This window comes from Cervus canadensis, chromosome 4, assembly GCF_019320065.1.
Source record: "Cervus canadensis isolate Bull #8, Minnesota chromosome 4, ASM1932006v1, whole genome shotgun sequence".
In the NCBI taxonomy this organism is placed as follows: domain Eukaryota; kingdom Metazoa; phylum Chordata; class Mammalia; order Artiodactyla; family Cervidae; genus Cervus; species Cervus canadensis.
The window spans coordinates 19,533,183-19,549,785 of record NC_057389.1 but is presented as its reverse complement, the minus strand read 5'-3'; the positions used below and the strand labels follow the sequence as shown (position 1 = coordinate 19,549,785).

The window sequence follows — 16,603 nt, the reverse complement described above, 5'->3', positions numbered from 1 at the left end:
AGTAGGTCAGCAGCTCCTGTGACGCCAGAAGCAAGAACTCACGGAGACTTCACAGGCGTGTCTGCCAAGGGGAGAGCAAAAGCAGAAGCTCTGAAGCCCTTTAAGGAGAAGTAGTCACAAGGAAAAGCAGCAGCAATATGCAAACTCAGGCCCAGCAGAGAAGCCAGAGTCAGGAAGTCACCCGGAGGGTCAGCGCCAAGCCAGCCCACCGCCAGAGGGGCACAGGCCCAGAGAGCAGAGACCGGCCATCAGTGGTGTTCATTCTCCCGGGAGAGGGTCTTGGCACATGTAATGGGAGAAACACAAAAGACTGGGCCAAAGCAGATTTTCATTGAGCAACTCCCAAATTACCTAACTGTAGTGAGAAAATTAGAGGACTAGAACCAACACCTGCCCGTCCCCACCCCAGCCTACTCTCTGCCACTAATGAAGATTAAAAGCCAGAATCTCTTAGTTAACAAATATTTCTTAAGCTCCTTCTGGGTGCCAAGGACCTTACTGTGAACTAAAACATACATCAGTGAACTAACTGGATATAATGTCTTGCTTTCTAGGAGGTTACCATTGAATCAAAGATAACTCTTTTTTTGTAATCCCAAATTTGTAGCTTTTGAGTTGAAAAAATATAGCCTGATTTTAGTGCAGATTTAATACTTCTAAGTTCTTATCCTGCATTGTTCTATGTTCTTTCTTAGGCTAGCCAAAAGATAGGTGGTTTTGATTAGGCCCCTTGTAGGACTGCACTGCCTGTTTCTTAACTATTTTAAATAACAGAATTAACATATACCTGGAGATTTTGAAATTGCACATTTCCCTTAGGTCTCCAAAACCATTATTCCTATTATTTTAATATTGTTGTGCTCCAAAGTTTTAAAAACAGAAAAAAAAAAAGCAGTATTAATAAATGGTCCTGTGTCTATGTACCCTTTATGTAGACTTGATCACTACTAATATATTGACAAATTTGCTTAGGCTATTTTTTAATCATTGTTTTTAGAAAAATGATAAAGATTTATTATAGGAATATAAATAATAAAAATATAAAGATTAAAAACTTTTAAAGTCACTTCAAATTTCATCCATAAGTAATCTTCATAAATAATAAGTGACTATTATGATGCCCAGGAATTTTCCAAGTTTATTAGCGCAAACCACAGATCCAAATTGCCTCGAGAATCCCAAGCAAAGAAAAGTATCCCTAGGCATATCACAGTCAAACTCTTGAGAATCTAAATAGCAGATCGTGAGGGCAGCTTGGGGAAGTGAAGGGAACATTGTATTCAAGAAAATCATTATAGAAGTTAATACTATTCTCATCAGAAACTGGAAACCAGAAGACAATGGAATGACCTCTTTAAAGTCCTATAACAAACAAAACACACAAAACTGTTAACCTACAAATCTATATCCAGTGACAATATCCCTCTAATAGGAAGGTACAATGAAAACACTTTCAGGCAAAAGCTGAAGGAATTTATTTCCAAAAAATCTGAGCGTCAAGAAATGCTAAAAAGAAGTTACACAGATTGAAGGGAAAGGGAAATGATAGGAGAGAAATCTAATTCTATGAAAATTAATGGAGAACACTGGAAAGAGCAAGTAAGTCATTACATATAAAGGTTTAGTTAACAAATCATTCCTACTTTATGTATATCTATGTCATTTTGTCTTTCTGGACATACTAAATATGATTAGATGCCTACTTATAAATGTTTTAAATATGTGACCATATTATAGTTTCTATAATATACAAAATTTAATTTCAATTTATTTGAATTTGTCTTGAGAAAAGCTAAAATGGAAGAGAAATAATTATTAAATATCAAAAAATGCTTCTATACCACAAAATATATTCTAATCATCACAAGAGATAAAAGGTCTCTCTTAAGTCAAGAAATTATAAATACAGTAAAGGATTGGAATCACTGTTTTTTATAACCTAGGTATTTCAATTTTATAGTATCAACTGACTACATACTGTAAAAGATGATATAGTCATCAATACTCAGGTCTCCTCCCATTTCACTCTTCCCAACATTAGGTGTGTGTGTATATACACACATACACACACACACACACACACACACACACACACATATAGGGTTTATATACATATATATATGTGTATATATATGGGGTTAATATTATATGTTTTACATTGTCTAGGCTTAACATTTACATTTGAATCTATAAATATAATTCTCATAGTTTTAAGATTATTCCAGTATCTAAATGCATAGATGGTAGTACCTTTTACATGATCCTTTTGCCATCATCATTACTGAATTCTGTTTTTTCATGTACATTTTGTATGTACAGTTCCTCTCTTTATTAGTCATATTTTATTATCATGTAGTTAGGTTTTTAAGTTTTTTATCCAAGAAAATTTACGAATGCTGCATTCCCAGCATTGTCTTTATATTTGATAATTTCAAATACTATATTGGCTGAATATAATATTCTTGAATATTATATTCTGAATATAATATTCTTGAATATTATATTCTGAATATAATATTCTTTCTCCCACAGAACTAAATAAATATTGCTTCATTATCTTTTAACACTAAAAGTTGATGTAAAGAAGTCTGAAGGCAGCTTAAAATTTGTTTTCTGGTGGAATCTCTCAAAGTTTAACACCTAGTAAGGCTATGATGTGGTATCAAGGAATCTATATCAAAATTTCCCTGGTACATGGTATTATAGTTAATACTTTCAATCTGTGGATTAAGGTTTTGGTTTTTTCCCAGGAACCTTTTCTTGTGTTAATATTATATGTTCTCATTCATCTTCAGTTACATTCATTGAATTCCCTGTTTCACAGATAGTAATTACCAATTCTTGAGTATTTTTCTTACCAATTAGCTTCTTTTATTCCTTTAATCAGTCTTTTTTTCATCTTAATCCACTGGAATTTTATATTAGCCAAACCTCTTCCTTTATTTTCAAATTCTCTGAGTCATGATATGCCTCATCCATAATCAGTTCCAGCTACTGATAGCTCCGTTGTTCATCAACTCTCATGACATCCAGGAGATCTGTGGTGTCTGTAAGACCAATCTTTCATTGCTTATAGGTGTCCAGCTTTTTATTCCTCAAATATTTTAAGTACTGTATATAAAATTTATATTTATAAAATGTATAAAATATAAATTTAAATTTATATGTATATAAATTTATATAAATTGTATAAAATACATATTTGTAAAATTTTATAATAAAACATGTATTTTATAAAATTTATATTTTAATATGAAATATGTATTTTATAAACTTTACATTTTAATATAAATATGTATTTTATAGTATAACATTAATATAAATAATAATTTAATATTGCAGGAGGAGTCTTTACTATCTGAGCCACCAGAAAAGGTCTATTTTTTAATATGTAGACTGATTCAGCTCTTTGTGTTTTAATGGCTTGCTAGGTACTGTCACTGGTATATTTTCATCATATATAATAGCTTTTTGCCAGAAACTAAAATAAATGTTACAAATAGAGGCCACACGGAACCAGTATGTCAGGATGCGGGACACGTTTAGCTCAGGCTTGCGGAGACCTCTTGCTGGGTGGTGTGTCCACGCGCACAGGTGGAGGACGTAGCCTGGGGTTTGTCACACTCACTCCAACTGGCTGTGCGTGCAGGCCGGCATTCAGAATGCAGACAAGATAATGAACTTATGTGTCACATTGTTTCGAGACAAATAAAGTTAAAGGTATGAGCCTGGGCAGCTGTTAAGTGGGTTGGTTCATTTAATGTATTTGATTTTCTATTTTTTATTGGAATATAATTGCTTTACAATGTTGTGTTAGTTTCTGCTGTATAACCTCATGAATCAGACATGATATACATATATGCCCTCCCTTTTGATCCTCCCTCCCACCCTCCTATTCCACCCCTCTGGGTCATCACAGAGAACACAGCCGAGCTCCCTATGCTATACACAGCGGCTTCCCGCTATCTATTCATATTTTACTCATTGCAGTATGTATCTGTCAATGCTATTCTCTCAATTCATCCCACCCTCTCCTTCCGCAACACGCTGTGTCCGAAAGCCTGTCCCCTATGTCTGCACCTCCATTCCTGCCCTGCACACAGGCTCCTCAGTACCACTTTTCTAGATTCCATACATATGTGTGAGTATACAACATTTGCTTTTCTCTTTCTTGCTTACTTCACTCTGTATGACAGGCTCTAGTTTCATCCTCATTACTTCAACTGACTCAATTCCGTTCCATTTTATGGCTGAGTAATATTCCATTGCATATATGTACCACATCATCTTTATCCATTCATTGGTCAACAGACATCTAGGTTGCCTTCATGTCCTGGCTGTTGTAAATAGTGCTACAGTGAAGACTGGGATACATGTGTCTGTTCTGAGTTACGGTGTTCTCAGGGTACCTGTCCAGTAGTGAATTGCTGGGTCATATGGCAGTTCTATGTTTAGCTTTTTAAGCAGCCTCCATACTGGTCTCTACAATTTACATTCTCACCAACAGTGTAAGAGGGTTCCCTTTTCTCCACACCCTCTCCAGCGTTTATTGTTTGTAGATTTTTTGATGATGCCATTGTGGCGGGTGTTAGGTGGTACCTCATTGTAGGTTTGATTTGCATTTCTCCAAAAATGAGCAATGTTGAGCATCTTTTCACATGCCTCTTGGCCATCTAACCACTTTTTCTGTAACCTGAAGAAATTATGGGATGAGAAAGGCAGAGACAAAAAGGACTGCTGACTAAGACAGTGTGCCTTTAGTTATGCCTTGATACCTGTTGTTACCCTCCTGAGATCTTTGTCTTCCCCCATTTATTTGTTTATTTTTGGTGGTGCTGGGCCTTTGTTGCTGTGAGGGCTTTTCTCTAGTTGTGGTTCCCGGGCTTCCCATTGCAGTGGCTTCCCTTTTTGTGGAGCACGGGCTCTGGTGCACGCCGGCTTCAGTAGTTGTGTCTCCTGGGCTCTGGAGCACAGTCTCAGTAGTTGTGGCACACAGACTTAGATGCTCCGCAACATGTGGGATCTTCCTGGATCAGGGATCGAACCCATGTCTCCTGCCTTTTCTTTACCACTGAGCCACCAGGGAAGCCCTCCTCTGTGATCTTTTTACAAGCCTTAAAAAGCTTACCTGTTCTTAGCTGAGGGCTGCGTCTTAGTCCTCAGAGGGGACACCTAGATGAGGTCTCTGAACCAGTATGAAACGCTGAGACTTCACTTCCTTCCGAGACAAGCAGCTAGATCAACTTCCTGTTTCCCCACTTCTCCTCTGCCACTGCTTCTTGGGTGAATTTGTTAAATGGCAATGTTGATTCTTTCCCATCTCATGTGGAACCGACATAAACTACTGAGATAAGCAGCCAAAATCTCCTGTACTTATTTGCTCCCTGATGATGTTAAGAGTATTTATTAACTCCTTCAGAGCAGGGGTCCCTAACCTTCAGGATCTAATGCCTAATGATCAAAGGTGGAGCTGATGTAGTAATAATAGGAATGAATGCACAATAAATGCAATTCACTTGAATCATCCCCAAACCATCCCCCTGGCCCCAGTCTGTGGAAAAATTGTCTTCCACAAAACTGGTCTCTGATGCCAGAAATGTTGGGGACTGCTGCTTCAGATCATTACGATCTCCTTTGTGTCTCACTGAGCACTTACTAATAAGTTTAAATTCCTGCATCAAAATAAATTCAGAGTGGGTCAGTCCAGATATAATCCAACTAAAGATTTTTGAAAGCATTTTTTCATCATAGTCGTAGGAAATCCAGTAAAATAATCAAACTAGCAATACACAGAAAGAATCTCCTTCTCTGTAAGCTTTCACTAAATAAAGACTAGGAAGGACAGGTGAATTATTATATATATCCTGCTTCAGAAACAGTTAACCTATTATTTGGTAGGATATTGTCTTTGTTAGCAACTTGGAGTAGGAGTCAAATGTTCTATCCTTGCATCTCATTGCCTGGCAGTGCACATAGGGGTAGTCAACACATTGGATTGAGTAACTGAGATTCTAGATGCTCTCATAAAATTCTTTTATAGCACACCATACAGCGCAGGGGTGAGGAATCTGCCTGCCAATGCAGGAAATGCGGGAGACGCAGGTTCAATCCCTGGATTGGGAAGATCACCTGGAGTAGGAAATGGCAACCCACTCCAGTATTCTTGCCTGGAGAATTCTATGGACAGAGGAGCCTGGCAGGCTGCAGTCCATGGGGTCACAAAGAGTCAGACATGACTGAGCGGCTGAGCTCACGTGTGCACGCACACACACGCATTCAAAGGAGAACCTGAGATTCAACATACAGCTTTTGAAATAGGGACTTGTTTTTACTCTGAGGTCAGAAACCTCCACAGCTGAGTACTTTGGATAATGAAAGTCCTTTTTCTATATTTGCCCAGCCTGGATTGGACACACGCAATTGTCATACAATCTGCATTTAAACATTATTTTCTTTCCATTTTAACAGTGTTTATATTTCCTGATACACATCTAAAAGGTTCAGAGTATTTATTGTATATGTAAATATGCTTTTAAGAAAAAAAGAACACAGCATATGCAGTTTTCACATGCAAGTTATACTCTAAAAGGTTCAGAGTATTTACTGTATATGTAAATACGCTTTTAAGAAAAAAAAAAACACAGCGTATGCAGTTTTCACATGCAAGTTATTTTCAGATAGTTCCTCCTCTGAAGCACAAAAGGCTTGATATAAAAACAAACAAGAGAGAATGTGCTGTTTTAAAAAATGGGTCCTTGGAGATGAATTTTTAGGACATTTTTTTTTCCAATCCAGCTTTTACCCCATCACTTAGTCACACTTAGAAAAATCCTGAAATAAATCAGTGACATTCTCACAGTTTTCAAGGCTGACAGTTTAATTTTTTTCCTGTTTTGTCTATTGCTGTGGCCAATATAGTTAAGTCATACCCATGTGAAAAATTACTTGTACAAGAAAAATGTTGGACATGTGTGTTTTCAGGAAGATTTGTTTCTGCTAATGTGCATGGCATCATTTGCACATGAAGCTAATTCACTTACCCTACATAATTTAGAATATTAATGTTGTTTCCAAAAAAACAAAACAAGCCCAATTCAAAAGGAAATTAATGTTTCAGTTACTAATTTTGTATTATGGTTAAGAGTAATTGCATTTTAAAATATTTTAGCAGATAAACCACTGATTTCAAAACAGAGTTGTTAATTATATAGACTGGATGCCAACTCAGGATGGGGTTATTTCAGTACAAAGAGGAGAAAATCCTAATTTATAACAATATTCCAGAAATGGCAACAGAGATCAAATGCTAGTATTCCTACCTTTCAGACTGTCCTCTATTTTCCATTAAAAGTTAGTTGTAATTCTTGTGCTTTGAGGATTTTCTAATAGACTTTTTACTATTTATTCCAGCAGGTACAAGTCTTAAGTCCACAATATTGTTTGCTTTCCTGCTTCTACACTGCCAGAAATATTAGGGGCCATGGGAGAATGCAGACCTCAAAACTGACCATACTTACTTGTGTTTTATAAAGTTTTGACATTAACTCCTTTTTTTTTCTTTAACAGGCTGTGTGTCTTACTTTCATTTTTATGGATTAATATAAGAATTTTAGTAACTAAGGAGATTCTTATTTGCTTCCAAAACTTAAACATCAGTATTAATAGACACAAAAGGCACAATTTAACATATTTTATTGGCTGAGTGTAAAGGTCAAAATTACCAAGCTTTATAGAAGCACGATTAGAATTATACAGTAGACCCCTTGTAGAAATCATGAAGGAAAGCCAGTGTAGGCAATGTCTGAAACACAATTGCAAAATGTGAGTTGCTCCCTGTGACGGAAGCAGAGCAATTGTTGAGTTTGACTTGATTGCAAGAGAATTTAAAGGGCCAGCAGATGTTTAAGAAGGCATAAGATAGCTTTGTCAACCTCATGTGATGTTCGCTGAGAAGCATGCTAAGTATTAAGCAATCCATCCTGAATCCCTACGCAGTGATTTTATTTCCAACTGAGATAAGTAGGTGAGATAGATGAACAAAAGCAGAAGGCTTAATTAGTCCTGCCTTTGCCTCAGTCTCTAAGGTGGCTAGAGCATTACTCACCATTTTGCTGAGAAAAAAATAAAAAAAGAGAGTGCAATAGGTGCGGGAAAAAAAAACAGTAATTTTTTCAAAGGCAAGAGATTGTCCTGTAAAACAAAATGTACACAGTGAATCTGACAGACACATTTCTCTGCAGGTCTGTATTCACATATAGTAGAGCTAGACTTCAGAGTTCTGATTTTTTAACTAAGAAAAAATTGTCTAGTTAGCAGTTTTCTCAAATGACATCGAAGAACCTTTGTGCCATTCAGAAATCTGCAGCGGCCTCCTGCTTCAAACACGTTCTGTCATTCCTGGTTTTGGGGAGAATTTGGAGAACACTTGTGGAAAGGCAGCTATGCTTGCAATCATGTTTATTCTTTAGCTACGGTAGCAGGCTCCCCTTTAACATACTAGTATTCTCTTCTTTTGCAGGGACTTTACGTTTTTGTGGTTTATTTCATTCTACACAACCAGACGTGCTGTCCTATGAAGGCCAGCTACACAGTGGAAATGAATGGGCACCCAGGACCTAGCACCGCCTTCTTCACCCCCGGGAGTGGAATGCCTGCTGCTGGGGGCGAGATCAGCAAGTCCACCCAGAATCTCATCAGTGCTATGGAGGAGGTGCCTCCCCTTGTCCTTTCTCCTTCTCCTTCTGTCTGTCTGTCTCTCTCAGACACGACCTTTCCATTTTATACAGTACAAGTTAAATGGTGCCACGTAACTTTCAGGTTCTTTTCCTGCTGGTGTTCTCTGATCTCTGATATTTGCTGCGCTTACTGTGGTATCATGTCTGGTATCTAATTCTTTTTCCTCTGTGCTTTGTGAGCCCTACTCACCAGTGGTTTGTACTGGAAAGTCAGCACAAAAGCTTCCTAATTTGACCTTTGCACGTAGTCATTCAGTTGTGTCTGACTCTTTACTACCCCATGGACTGCAGCCCGCCGGGCTCCTCTGTCCTTGCAGTGACTAAATCTGCTTCAGAAATGGTGTTTTAAATACTGTTCCTTCCTGAAAATATTTTCACGGCTCTCTTCCTTTCTTTGCCCATCCCAATTCACCATTCAAATCCCAGCAGACAGACAAACCTCCCCCCGTTTTCTGACCACATCGTTTTGGGTTTCTGTGTCCAAATCACATGCCACCAACCCATCAACAGTGTCAGCCATAGCACTGGCAGCGCTGCTCGTATTTTAAAACATACCTGAAGTTATTTGTCCAGGAAGACATGGTCAGGAGGGTCACCCTGACAATTTCTGCAGTGCCTAAGATGTGCCTGTCTACCATTCCTTACAGAGCTTTTATCAGTGTCTCTATATTAAAGAGCCAAGGGGAACAGTATTTGTGTTTGTGTCCTGAAAAAAATCACGAAATCAAAGTGCATGTATCTGAAAAGAAAACAGATAATAGATAGGTCGGTAGATAAATAGATAATCTGCCTGTTCAGTGATATGTTTTGTTGTCTTCCATGTTAATTTTGGAAGTAATTTTATTCATGTTAGGTGAAAATTAAGGTAAGTGATCACAAATAAAGTATCATATTTAAAGACTGGGATATATGTTTAGTACCCTTAGATGTTTAGTACCATTTCTGTATCCCAAAAGTTCTTAAAACTGAATTATTTTCACATCACAGCTGAGAACAATAGAAACAAATATTGCCAGGATCAGCAGTGCAGGAGTAAATCTTTAAAAAGAATTTTTTTGTCTCTTTGATTGGTTACCTAGTTTAGATCTGTCTAGATCTGAACTATACAATACATTAGCTATTAGCCATGTGTGACTGCTTAAACTAGCCAAATTTAAGTAACAGTAAAAATTCAATTCATCCATCACCCTGGCCGCATCCAAGTGCTCAGTAGCCATGGTAATGGAGAGCAAAGATATAAAACATTTGTAGCCTCTCAGGGCTCCACCAAGCCATACTGAACCATCACTGTACTGAACAATGCTAGTCCAGATGTTCTGCTGCTCCAGGAAATTTTTTAAGGTTTCCTCTTCTCTCAGATTGACTTATCCCTCCCTCAGATCACTTTCCTCAGTTGTGAGGCATGCTGTAGTCCCTCAGAGAACCTTGTATTGGGAGGCAGCAGCTGTGACGGTTCGGTTCCCGGCCTGGGCCGCTACTTGAATGTTCACTGCGGGTGTAGCACAAAGCCATACCCTGAAGGGCGCCCTGCATTCCTCAGAAGCTTGGAATTGGCCTTGCTTCAGCTGTCCGCGAGGGCCTGGCGGAGGCATTCTGAAAAGCCACGCAGAGAAGGGAAAGCATTAGGAAAGGAAGGATTAAGGGATTTTTTTTTTTTTTTAAGCAGTAACCAAAAAGGCAGCAAATATATTTACTCACTTCAAGATAGAACTATCTTTTTCATCATTTAAATTTTAAAAAGGAGGACTTTAGAATTCTATCAAAGAGCTTTTCTTTTCAATTCAGTATATCCTCGTAGATAGCTACTCTATTTAAAATTCTATGTTTTATCTTGAAGATTAGCAGAGTTCTTTTGCAGTTCTTATACTTTTAACAGCTTTTTTTTTTTTTGCACATATTCTGTGAAAAACAATTAATGTATGCATTGGGTTAAAAAATACTTCTCTTTTTCCACACATGACAGCATAGAAATCTACAAGTAATTCTCATAGAGGAATTGTTTAGTGTCACCAGGTTAGATTGGCTCGTGAAAAGGCACACTTTTCTGAGGAACAGAGGTAAAATTAAAGGTCTTACGTCTATAAACAGTTCAGCTGCCCTTTCACTTGGTTTTTGTAATGAGATCTAGAGATAAATAGCTCACATAGATTTCAGGGTAAATATATATGTACTCATATTATGGTTTCCTTTTCTTCCAACCCCAAAGGTGCCACCCGACTGGGAGAGAGCATCCTTCCAGCAAGCTAGTCAGGCCAGCCCGGACTTAAAGCCAAGCCCACAAAATGGCGCCACGTTCCCTTCCCCTGGAGGATATGGCCAGGGGTCACTAATAGCCGACGAGGAGTCCCAGGAGTTTGATGACTTGATATTTGCATTAAAAACTGGTATGTGAACCCACAAAGCCCATTAGAAGGAAGCACTCTTGCTATGCTGTGATTTATATCTCCTTCCCATGAAGCTTCAGAAGTACAGTGTCACCCTGAGCGCATTCTGATTCCCATGACCCATTCCTAATCCCAGCCGAATTCTAGGATATTCTGTTCTTGGCACCAAATATGAGACAACCTAAAAATAATTGACAATTTGCTTCTAAGAAAAAGACATATTTTAACTCGATGTAAATATCTGTGCACTGGAATCTTGCTAGATAGAACACCGATTGAGATAAATTCAGCGCTGTAAGAATCTGGTAGCAACCTCCCTGAGAGAGTTTTGCCTCTGACCTGCCAAAGAGAATTTCCTCTGGAGTAGCTTTGAGGCAGGAACTTTCAAAGGCAACATAATTTGTCTCTTGTGCAGTTCTACAGTTTTTAAAGTGCCATCATATGTAGTATTTCGTTGGATCTTCCTATATATTCAGCTTCACCAGTCTGTGACCCCCATGGAGAGTTGTTTTCCAATCAAATATGCAACTTCTTTCTTTTCCTTTTTTTTTCTCAGAAAAATGTTGATCTGTCACTGCTACCAAAAGTTCAGTGAACTTTTACATTTCCAGATGTACAAACATGCAAGAAGATATGCCTGTGCTCAGATGAACTTATTGAAACAGTTATTTGAAAGTACATTCTATTATATATATTCTTGTGTTCAGATCAGTGCTTGGCAGTTGGTAAAACTTTTGTAGATGTTGTTGGAGAATGAATGGATGAGAGAGAGAAAAAAAGAAAGAGAAGGAAGGAGGGAGGAAGGAAGAAAAGAAAGAAAGGTGAAATTTAAGAGTTTGCTTGGCAGAATAGACATTCACACAAACATTAAGAAGAGTAAGATAAGTTGTGGAAAGAGTTATTATTAATTATTGAGGATTCAAGGAAAATTTTTTAAAAATCTGATCCATTGTGTCTTGAAGAATATGTAGGGTTTACCTAAGTAAAGCATAGAGAAAAGGCATTACAGGCTGAGGGAATAGAATTAGCCAAAGCCCGGGGCTGCAGCTGCATGGCCTGCAGGGGATGGGGAGTGGAGTGAGTGAAGTCAGGCAGCAGGAGAAACGCCTGGAAAGTAGTTTACCTGCTTTGTTGATAAATCACTGTAGTTCCTCAGCTGGCTTTCAGCTGGCACCCTGTTTGAGATATTCACAGACATGCTCAGTGAAAATGGCCCCCGGACCAGAAACTTGGGAAACTGCAGAGTTTCAGTATTCAGTTGAGCATTTTAGCAGATCTAAAAAGTCCTAAGGAAACTCACTTCATTCACCTGTGGCTTCCAGAACACATTTAGCGACAGATTCATTTGGGGAGGCAGAACACTTACTGACACTCTGCATGATGGAAAATACTCTTCAGATGCCACGCTGAGGGGTGGGGTTTTTATAGAACTCAGTAAGCCATGGAGGTTTTTGAGGAGAAAAACAATATGTTCCCACTGGTTTTGAGGCAAAATAACTCTTAGGGAAGTCTGAAGAATAAATTTAGAAGCAAAATCAGAAAAGCTGAGAGGTAATTCACATAGCCCCAAGAAACATGGTTTAAACCTCAAATCTGGGAAGTGGCAAGAAAAAGAACAAGAGGAATGCGGAAGGAACACTGAGCAGACAGTCAGCAAAGACTCAGGCTTCTCCCCTAGGTGACTGGGGAATCACACATAGAGCATTCGCTTGTTTATTTGCTCTCAAGTGGACACTGGGGAGTTCAGACTTGGATCATTTGATCATTCAGCCTGGTGGCTCTTAAATATTCAAGTTGGGATCCTTGGTGAGAGATCAAGGTTGGAGGTAATGATCTTGAATGGCATTGTGCAGAGTTACATGTGAAACTATGGGGAGAAATGAGTTTACTCTGGAAGAGTAGAAGCTAAGAGATGAGATGGAAAGAGGTGAGGAAGGAAACGGAGAGGAAAGAAGGGAAGACATGAGAAAGGAAAGGAAACAAGAAGAACATCCAAGATAATACTTATGCTTAAGAATGAATAGAAGAGGGTCCTACAAAGGACGCTGTAGCAAGGTCAGCACGAGAACTAAAGAGAAGAGAGTTCCATGAAGGAGGAAGGGGCAACTGTGTAAAATGCTCATCCAAGTTAGGACTGAAAGGGGGCTTTCAGGTTACAAATAATTCTCAGGGTAGATCATGTTCCTGGCATTGCAATGCAGACAGTTGCTGTTATGACACTGTAAGCATAAAATGAATTCCTACAACATAATTAAGTTAGATCTGGGTCCTATATATATAACAAGTATTAAATGCATTCTGTTGAGGAATGCATGGAATGACTTGCTTACTTATAGACTGAGTTTAGCATTCCTTAGAGTTCACTAAACTCTTTTAGGAAGTAAATGCTTAAAAAGACCAAAATAGTAGTCTCTCACACTGGCTCCCTCTGTTTTTAGAAAAGGTACTATAATAATCAAGTACCACCCCATAGATGCTTTCCATCATAGAATATGGTCAAATCAAAGGAGCAGTCCACCTGCCATTCTATCCACAGTGGAATTCACAGTTGACACATAGGCCAGATTTGGCTTAACCAGGAGTTTTATTTGAACCTCATTGCACTTTTAACATTTTTTGGAGCCAAAATTTTTAAATGTAGAGATATCCCATAAAAATCCAGAATTTTTTCATTAAAAAAAAAAATCTACCAATAAAGTGCTTAAAATCTAACACAGCATCGCTCGATTGGAGCTGAGTAACGGCTGCCCTTCTAGTAGGACGTGAGCTCCTCAGTTTGTCCAGCACCTACCAGCCCTGTGTCACTGATTCATGCGAGCCTCCCTTGCAACTGTGATGTTTGAGTTTGTAAACCTTGACCTATCTCAGACCCGCCTTAACTGTGGGCCACTCAAAGTCAAGTACTGGGAACAATGGATCTTCCAAGCCTTTCTCATTGGAACCCCTAAACAACTTTGAAAAACTGTGTTACTATTTCTATGTATCTAAATAAGCATCTAAAGGTGTCATCATGAGTTTAAATAGTATCAAACAATGTCATTTCTATTGTATTATAAATTTTAGGGTTTAAGGGTTTAAGTACCAGAGCAATTTGATGCCCACTGTTATTCATTTTATTTCAAATATATACAAGCAAACTTTTCTTTTATAGTTGGAGATTTTACACCATTCTCTTTTCTCTTTTAACTTGTATTGCCATTCTACTCACAACACAGAATTTTATCCTAATTTAATATATTTTATGTTCGAAATTCATTTGATTGGTATAAAATACAAGCCCTGGCCCCCAAACCAGTCATGGATTTGTTTTTCCATTTGAATTTTAACCATATTGAATTTATTTTTTAAGAAAGAACACAAAGAAAAAGAAAACACAATTGACCATTTTCATTTTTAAAGTAAATTATTTGTCCCTGTATGAGAAATTCACATTTCACTCTAAAAAGAGAACATCGCATCTTTCAATTAGTTGTTCTCGAAATACATCAGCCTTGGGACTTTCCTGGCAGGCTAATGGATAAGACGCCAAGTTTCCACTGTAGTGGGTACAGGTTTGATCCCTGCTTGGGGAACTAAGATCCCAGCATGCCACACTGCACAACCAAAATAAAGAAGAAAAAAGAAATCCATCAGGTTCTTCACAGGCAAATGAGACACTCAGTTCTCAACTAGTGGTGTCTTGTTATTATTAATAGAACTTTCCAGTGTATCCTTATTGTCTCCAGCCAGGACTTTGGGAGAAAGAGAACAACCACCCTGGAGCAGCCTCCATTTTAGGGAAAGAGGAGAAGGTGCTGAGCTAACGAGAACAGACTCTGCCTACGCAGAGCATGAGTCCAGAATGGAGAGGCTTGTACTCTGTTTACATCCCTAATGAGAAGTGTTTTGATTGCTGTCATCTTTATGTCAGCCAAAGCTGGCGAGATTCTAGAAAATGTCAAGCTGGGAGCGTATTGGGCTTTGAAACAGGGTGTTTCTTCACTGGGGTTTCTCCCAGAGGGACAAATCTGATTCCCCACCTTCCTTAGTCTGTTAGCTTCCTTCTTTTACCTCAGACCAATGACACTAATGTCATGGTAGACGTTTCCTTACTGGAAACCTTTAAACGATTTCTTTTTCAGTCAGAAGAAGATAAATACCAAGTCCTTGAACACAAATGAAAACATTCAGAATCAAGGTCCAAATTCATGAATTCCTCAAAGAACCCATTAATAAATTTCTCTTTCAGAGGCATCACATAAAACTACAATGACTTATTTAACTCCGAGAACTTAGGCACTCCAGTGTACTAAACAAAGTTAGATGGAGATCAAAGTAGAAAAATAGAATTTGAAAAGATTTTGAGTTCTTTGCCTCAGAAGCAGATTGAAGGAATATGACCTTTGTATCATTGCCACATTTCAAAAGGCCATAGAAAATAAGAATGGGCATTGAGTTCAGAGATGTTTGTGTTGTAATCCTAGTTCTTCAGTCTTCTGTTTCTATGACTTTCAATAAGGAGCTCAACCTTTCGGTTTCCTCATTTATCACATAAGAATTCTCATTGTTAGTTTTCATGAAGTTTAGAGATTGTCTATGTGAAGAATCTACTGTAGTATCTGGCAGAATTTAAATTCCATTTGTGGTATAAATTATTTGTTGTTATGCTTAAAAACAGTTTTAAATGTTTATAATGTGTTCTGTAACACCTGAGTGTTTGCTGCACCATAACTCTTGAAAATAGTGAAGTAGGTTGGTGCCTGAATATCTGCCAAGTAGTTTGAAATGTATCCTATAAACGGATGTGTGACACTTGAAACCTGGGGGACAAAGAAGTCACACAGTTAGAGCTGTCCCCATAAGAGACCATTAGTTCAGTTCAGTCGCTCAGTCATGTCCAACTCTTTGCGACCCCATGAACCACAGCACGCCAGGCCTCCCTGTCCATCACCAACTCCCAGAGTCCACCCAAACCCATGTCCATTGAGTTGGTGATGCCATCCAACCACATCCTCTGTTGTCCCCTTCTCCTCCTGCCCCCAATCCCTCCCAGCATCAGGGTCTTTTCCAATGAGTCAGCTCTTCGCATAACGTGGCCAAAGTATTGGAGTTTCAGCTTCAACATCATTCCTTCCAAGGACTGATCTCCTTTAGGATGGACTGGTTGGATATCCTTGCAGTCCAAGGGACTCTCAAGAGTCTTCTCCAACACCACAGTTCAAAAGCCTCAATTCTTTCGCACTCAGCCCTCTTCACCATCCAATTCTCACATCCATACATGACCACTGGAAAAACCATAGCCTTGACCAGATGGACCTTTGTTGACAAAGTAATGTCTCTGCTTTTTAATATAAGAGACCATAGGAAAAAAAAAGAGAGAGAGAGAGAGACCATAGGATGTATTAAAAGACAACACCCTACATTTGGTGTCAGAAGTCCAGTTGGAGGGACTTCCCTGCTGGTCCTGTGACTAAGACTCTGTACTTCTAATGCAGGGAGCCCACA

The 16,603-nt window shown here is 38.5% G+C and overlaps 1 protein-coding gene across 1 annotated transcript in view; it reads left to right on the top strand.

Moving 5' to 3' along the window:
- ADGRV1 (adhesion G protein-coupled receptor V1) overlaps positions 1-16,603 on the top strand; it is a 541,109-nt gene that overhangs the window by 519,760 nt on the left and 4,746 nt on the right. Inside the window, exons 88-89 of the mRNA XM_043464669.1 lie at positions 8,519-8,710; positions 10,942-11,119. Of these exons, the coding sequence (XP_043320604.1) occupies positions 8,519-8,710; positions 10,942-11,119 (370 nt within the window). The remainder of the gene's footprint in view (positions 1-8,518; positions 8,711-10,941; positions 11,120-16,603) is intronic.